Raw genomic sequence first — 7,472 nt, 5'->3', positions numbered from 1 at the left:
TAGACTAGTTTCCACGGAAATTGAGTAGATTAAGAAAAGGAACAACAAACATGGGATCTCATTCACATACAAAGAGTCCGAAGCTAGCCCAACCTGTTTGGGTTAAGCCAAAAACAACAACACAAAATAGCTAAACATAATAATTAACAACAAAAAAACTCCAAACTCAAAAAAAGCAACACCAGAAGCGGAGGAGGTGGGCACATGGATGGGCATGAGATCAAGCAAGTTTAGTGAGAGGTGGCGATAGGGTGTGAGGAGACTAGAGACGACGGTGGAGAGGCGCGTTGGTTGGTAGGATTGTCGGAGCGGGGTAGTTCGAGCATCAAAGAATCCAAAAACTAAGACCCATGACAAATCCAAACGAGAGAAGAGTCCCGATGGCTCAAGTGAAGTGGTAGAGCGTCGGTAAAGGGGTTGAGGTTGCGATTTCTAAAGGAGATTGGATAAAGCCTCATAAGAGGTAGAGAAACCTAGAGAAAAAAAAAAATGGAAAGAGAAGGAAAATATGATGAGAAAAGAAAGAGGAGTAAGAGATGGGAGGAGGAGGTGGGCAGAACTATCACCCAATCATCATTTTAAATGTAATATCTCTACTTTTTCTTTTTTTTCTTTTTTATTTTTATATAGGTATCCATAATTTTGAAAAAAGTTAAAATGAATAAAAAAAATAAAAAATCGCACACCCAAACATCCCCTTAAAACCCTAAGAGAGCTTTCAGATTCCCCCCTTAACTTGTCTACTTGGGTATATTGTTAATATGTTCTTGTGCGTATTTTTTGTTTTTATTTTAAAAAAATGTAAAGATAAAATCAGTCTTTATATTTTGAAAAATGTTTTTGGTTTGGGTTTTTTCTTAATGCTTTTAACTCAAGAAAAAACAAAAGATAGGAAATATATATAAATGGGCTAATGAAAATTTGTTTTGTTTTAATTTCTAATTTCTAATGAAATTTTGTTTTGTTTTAATTTCTAATTTCTAATGAAATTTTGGCTAAGTAATAATAATGACCAACTTACTTTAAAAAGAAAAAAAAAAGAAAAAGAAAAAGATATTAATGACTCAAAAAAGTTTAAAGACGACTCAAAGTCAACCAGTCAATTCTACGTAACCTGTAAAACACGGTGACTCCCCACTTGGCATTTGACCCAGTCCTATAAGACTTCAGTATTTGGTTCACTGGCTTCTCTATCTCTGAGTCCGTATCTTTGTTTGCTCAATTCTCTTATTGTGATCATGGCGAGGCTTCTACCAAGCCTCCCCATGTACATGCATCATCTTTCATCTTCTTCAACACCGGCCGTCACCATTTTCTTCCTCCTAATTGCGATTTTCTCCGTGTTTTCAATCATAACATTTTTCTGTTCTTCTAGCAAAGTCAAGAAATCACTGGGACTAAAGGAGGAAACAATCTTTCGGTCGAACGAGAAAAGGCTCGTCTCAAAGATAAACAGCAATATTAGTAGCAGAGCTCTTTCAATGGTAAAGATGATTTCTTGGAGGAAGGCGCAGGCAGAAGGAGAAGAAGAAGAAGATAATGATGATTATAGTGACGAAGCAGTTTGGAGGAAGAGGATCATGCTGGGAGAGCGTTGTCGTCCTTTGGATTATTCAGGTAAAATTGTATATGATTCTCAAGGGAACCTTCTTGCAGATTGACCTCATCAAGATCCGAGTAAGAAGTATGTTTCACTGGAAAAAGTATAGTTTTTACTTCTCAATTAGTTCTGTGAATTGAAGGTTGAGAGGTGAGAACATCTTTTTTACCTGGGTCTTTTAGTTCTTTTTGCCCTTTTCTCCTCGATCTGAGTAATTTGCTATAAGAAAATTTCTATTGGAATTCAATATTCTATTTTCTCTTCAGATAAAATAAGTGCATATATCTATAGCCTTGGTAATAAAGTTGAGCATATAGAAAATATGCCAAACTATCTAATTAATCATGTAGGTTGACTGCTGCAAACTTAGGATTGACTAAAATCTAGCAATACCAAATTTGTTCCTCTATATATAACCCTATCTCTTGTTTATGATCTAAATGTTAATTTGAGTAATACTATATACTACACCACTAATTCACTTTGTTGATGTAATATTGCCAATCAATTAATTATTAGTTTTTTTTTTTCTCTTAATAAGAGCTGATTTAAAGATGAATTAACAATAACTTATCAGTATAGTGATATAATGATGAGATAGTGGAGTGATATAGCATTACTTGGTTGATTTAGTCGATGGAAACCAAAGGATAGATAGATGGCAATGGGTTTGGGCGTACTAGTTTTGCTTCTTTGCCATTAATGATTGAGCAATGCTACCCCTTCATCTTATTCTTATTTCTTTGTGTTGACGTGGTAGTCCATTAGCCTTTAGATCCGTCCTCATTAAAAAAATAAATAAAAAGATTGATCAAAACTATTACATCAGTCTAATAAAACGGAGTGAGAGGGGAGGTTTAATATTTAACATTTCTTTTATTAATTATCAACTACACACAAGCTGTAGCAAGCACACAAAAATACATCAAGACGCGTATGCATGCAAGAGTATAAGAATTTCAAATAATTAGAAAAGTGGCTTAATGGGCTCGTTTTGTTGCTTAATGGGCTCGTTTCTGTCCGGAATAAATATGATCAGGTTGGCCCAATCTGTCTTTTGAAGCCCTCCAACACCTCTTTTATCCGTGTTCGTACAGATAAAAGAGGTGACCCACGACTATGTCTATGTATCTAATAGTTGAGACCCACATTGGCCGTGTCAAGCACATTATGGACTCAATAGTAAAATGTTTATGCTAGTCCACCCAAAAGGTAATAACACAACATTAAGGACATGTAGTGAATTAAACACAAATTTAAGACTGCAATCCACATCCTCAATCCGGCTATACATAATGAACAAAGTTTTCTTCTATTAAGTCTATTAAATCGATTTGTGTTCAAAATGCATGTGATTTTCAAGTGAATTTTTAATAAATCATATAACTCACATGCTTTTAAAAACTGCAAGTTCGAATCAAATGTATTTTGAATACATATCAACATAATTGATTGAATAAAAACAAACCCACCTAAGAGGAAAACTCTTTTGAAGGAAAACTTTGTCTATATATATATATATATATATATATATATATATATATATATATATATATATATATATATATATATATATATATATATATATATATATATATATATAAGTTTTGAGACAACAGTTACAAGCACTCAAGAGATAAGAGTTATAAGATGATAAATTAGATTTATATATAGAAGTAGAAAAGACTTTTAACGTTCAGACCATTTCTCTATAAATAGAGTCTTGTATACAATATTCAAATAAATTAAGGAAAGATGTAGCCTGCCAACAAAAAGGTTTTGACATGCATATAGATGTAGACGATAGGCTAAACCACCTTAATTCTATGTCTCTTTCTCATTCTCAACTCTTTCCTAGAATATTATTAGTTCTAACAATAAGAACTAGTTATACCGGCCGATATTCTCTAGGACCTCAGAAAAAAACAATTGACAATAGAATGTATATATACAAAAGGACATGGACAAAGAGGTCGAAGCTAGTCGTTGAACTGCTGTTTTCTTCTACCCAATATTTTGACAAAGTCGACTGCTATTTAACTAGCTAGACAAATCTCTCTAGCTTCCGCCTCTTCCACCGGAACGAAACTCACTCGCTTCTGCAAATTTAATATGATCCGAGAAAAAATAGTCAGCATAATTTATTTTCCATATGCTTTGTAATTGAGGGAAAATAATAATTAATAATAAATTGAATTCAAAGTGGAGGTTACGTAAACAATTTAAATACGTACATCATTTGAAACAAAATTTATTTCCTTAGAAATCATTAGAGACAGCCTAATTTTAATTTTAATTTTAATTTTAATTTTAATTTTAATTTTAATTTTAATTTTTTCATGTCCAAATGCAATGTTCCGATTGACTTTTTGTTGTCTTCCATCATTCATTGCTAAAATCCCGCTCCAATTAGGAAGACTTTTATTCTAAACCCATCCAATTAACCTCTTGTCCGTACCAAAGAGATAACAAAATCTAGCCTCTAATGGTGTTTCAAATATAAAAATTTGCTAGCTAGTCGCTTAAGGGCTTGACATGATTAGATTAGTTAATTAACATTTGCGACTTTAATCTTTTAATAAAAATGGGTGGCGTCCAAATAGAAAAAGACAAAAATTTGTTCCAAATTGAATTGTAGGAATCCAACAACATAAAAGTAATATTTGCAATTAGTTCAAATTTAATTGGTCAAGTCTTTTAAGGCTTCTGAATGGCCCATTAAGTTTTAGACACCGGCTTGTAGGTTATTCAAGCACACAATTAAATAAGTTAAATAAAAAGAAAAAAAGAAAAAAACCCCGACAGTTCTTTAAGATTTCAATACCTTTTATTAAGGTGTTTTGAAATGTGTTTTTAATCTTTTATTTGACTTTTTTTATGTGACATAAAGATAAAAACAATTTTTTAAGTTTTTGTAAGTGTTTTGTATTTTTGTATTTTTTTTTTTTTTTTTTTTTGTATTAATGGTTTTATTTTGAAAATAGAAAACAAAAGAGGGAAGAAAAAAGTTTTAATAAACGAAGGGTCTAAATTTTTCAAATTTCTTTCAGTCAATTCTCTAGGCGATTGAATAAGTATGAAAGCTTAGGGTCCGTTTTAGTTTACTATTTTAAAAAGTACGATTTAAAAAAATAATTATTAAAAACGCAGTTAATCGTTTGACAAAATTTCAATTTAACCTTTAAAATTAGTCCTTAAAATTTTACGTTTTTAAAAAAGTATCATATTACTTACGATTTAAAAAAGTAGATTTTATACGTTTTTAAATCGCAATTTTTAAAAACTTAGTTCTTAAACAATTTATGTTCTACGATTTGGTTTAAAATCGCATTTATTATCTACAAAATTACAATTTCAAATGCACCCCTAGTCTACTAATCTTGAGTAGCACTCGGTCCCAATTTTTTTACACAATAGACAACATGTTGATTGTTGAGGCAACAACTTTTGGTTTATATGTATATAATAATAATAATACAAAGAAAAATGTTACAATTCCTTTTTTTTCTTTTGTTGTTGTAGTAGTAGTAGTAAGTGTTGAGTTTTGTGGTACGGACTGGATAAGAGAGACAGACAGGCCTTTCATGGTCAAATAAATACGTAGTTTGGCCAAGTCATGCCGCAAATCACTCTACCAAGAAGACACCTAATAAAGAACGACCAACGGCTTTCAAGTCAAATTCCGTCGACTGGTTCTCTTCTTCCCATTAAAGGGCTAACGCCTAACGAGGAGGTTTTCTTCTTTTTCTATTTTTGGGTGTTGGTGAGTGTGCCATATTCCATTCCTATAATAAAAAAAAATTTCAATATATTGGATTGTTCAAATTCTTTTAATTCCGTCTTTAAAAATGTTATTTATTTTATGAAAGTCTTTTTTTTCCTTTCAAATATTATGAGACTTTTAAAATTATTTATTTGATCAAAATACAATAATACTTATATCAAATATAATTGTAATTTTAAAATACATAAAAAAAATTGTAAGAAAATGTTTATGGGATCTATGTGATTAAATAAAAATTAGGCTGTCAAACATTTAATTTGATTAGGTGGGTCTTATAAATTGTTTTTCACAATTATATGCCTGATTTTTTTTCAAATTCAAACAAATAATAATAGATGATTTTAATATCAAAATTTTAGCAATGTGGTATGTCGGTCAAAAATTAACATTGTTATGAACACGAGGAATTAATTACTGCTGCATGTCCGAGATTAATCGCTTAATCTTCCACAATCCTAACGAGTCATAATTTTAAGCATAATGAAGCAAACATGGCACACGAAATTCGAAGTAAAACGTACCTTATGTGCCGTGTTTTTCTCCCCAATGCTACCAAGAGCCGGTTTCCATGGCGCTTCCCGGTGCATCAACACGCCATGATGCTCTTTTCCCTCCGGCGCATCCCCGTTAACCTCTCCGGCATGGTGCCTATAAAGATCTAAGATCTTGTCGGCCACCTCCGCCTCATCTTTGCTTTCAGCCATCAATTTGGCCACTTGAGCACTTGGCAACCTCACTTTCACCGTCAATTGGCCGGTAGCAGTACTACTGGTCCCGGGACGGCCGAACACGGGCCCCGATGACGGTCTACCAATTGAAAGGTCAGAAACCGTTCTTCGGGATAGCATCAAGCATTCGAGCCTATCCTTGGCGCTCATGTGCATACCACCAGATTGCGACCGCATAGGCAGCTTTTCCTCCGGCAACTTCGGCAGTTGGATTAAGAAGTATATTTTCTTGGGCTTGAGCTCTTGCTGCGGCTCCAATGGCTTGGCTCGGATGCCATGACGCTTAACGGCGTCAGACTCCAATAATACGTGACCAGGGTAGTCCTTTACAACGTCCCAAGCTCTCACGGGGGTCTTCAACTTCAAGGTTTCCCCATTGATCTTCATCACCTTAGCTTTCTTCCTCCCTCCTATACTGTTCCCCATCTACCTCTCTCTCTCTCTCTCTCTCTCTCTCTCTCTCTCTCTGTGCTGCTGCTTAGCTCTGAATATCCTTGAACATGATTTATATATTTACTCGGTCGTCTTACTACGGCTTTTTTTTTTTTTGTTTTTGGGTGGGGGGTTGAATTTATCCAAGTAGTGGAAAGTTGAAAAAACCAGCTATATAGCTATAATATGAACTGAATGGTCTGAATGGTTGAATTTTGTTGAGATTCCCTTAAAACTTTTGTAAAATAGTAGTGGGAAGCCGAGAAAAAATAGAAACAAGTAAAAACAATGGTGGGAAAACACAATCGCATCAATGACAAGACGCTTTGGAGTAAATGAAAATGATCAATAATATTTGGGCATGCTAAGTTAGCTGAGCTAGCTTCTTGTCACCTTTTACTTTACGCCCATTGAGAAAAGTAGTGGCTATCTTTAAGATTCTATTCATACTTTTGGGATAACTTTGGTGTTTGTCGTTGACAGCTTTTGAAAGGGATGGAGCCTCAACTTCAGAGCAAGCAACGTTAACATACAGGATAAAGATCACAATAACTAGCTGTCCGGCCGCCAGATTATTGTTAAATTTGAACGGTTAATATGAAAGGGATAATATGAAATTTATCTGTTCTGACAAGTGAACCTAAAATTTTGTTCAAATTATTAATAATTTAGACAATTAATTGTTGTGAATCATTATCTTAACATACATGAGATTACAGTACTGGATTGTTAATAGGGAAGTCAAGATTCACCAATTATGGATTGCTAGGTAAATTTTTGTAGATAAAAGTTGTGTAGTTATACAGCCATACTATTAAGCAAGCCAATCTAAAATTTACCTGTCATGACCGGTAGTCAGACAATCTAAAATTCTGCTCAAATTACTAATTATTTGAACAGCTAATTGCTATGAATCATTATCCTAATA

General features: G+C 33.3%; 1 protein-coding gene across 1 annotated transcript; it reads right to left on the bottom strand.

Annotated features, from left to right (window-relative positions):
- Window positions 1-3,251: 3,251 nt before the first annotated feature.
- LOC133859381 (uncharacterized protein At1g66480) lies at window positions 3,252-6,799 on the bottom strand. Its single transcript, XM_062294774.1, has 2 exons — window positions 5,906-6,799; window positions 3,252-3,699 (listed from the first exon to the last, which is right to left on the bottom strand). Exons 1-2 carry the CDS (start codon window positions 6,536-6,538, stop codon window positions 3,637-3,639), a joined length of 696 nt encoding a protein of 231 aa, XP_062150758.1. The 5' UTR covers window positions 6,539-6,799; the 3' UTR covers window positions 3,252-3,636.
- Between the last annotated feature and the right edge of the window lie 673 nt (window positions 6,800-7,472).

The sequence above is a fragment of the Alnus glutinosa genome, chromosome 2, assembly GCF_958979055.1.
Source record: "Alnus glutinosa chromosome 2, dhAlnGlut1.1, whole genome shotgun sequence".
Taxonomy (NCBI): domain Eukaryota; kingdom Viridiplantae; phylum Streptophyta; class Magnoliopsida; order Fagales; family Betulaceae; genus Alnus; species Alnus glutinosa.
The sequence above is the reverse complement of the archived record's forward strand: the minus strand, read 5'-3'. Positions and strand labels throughout refer to the sequence as shown.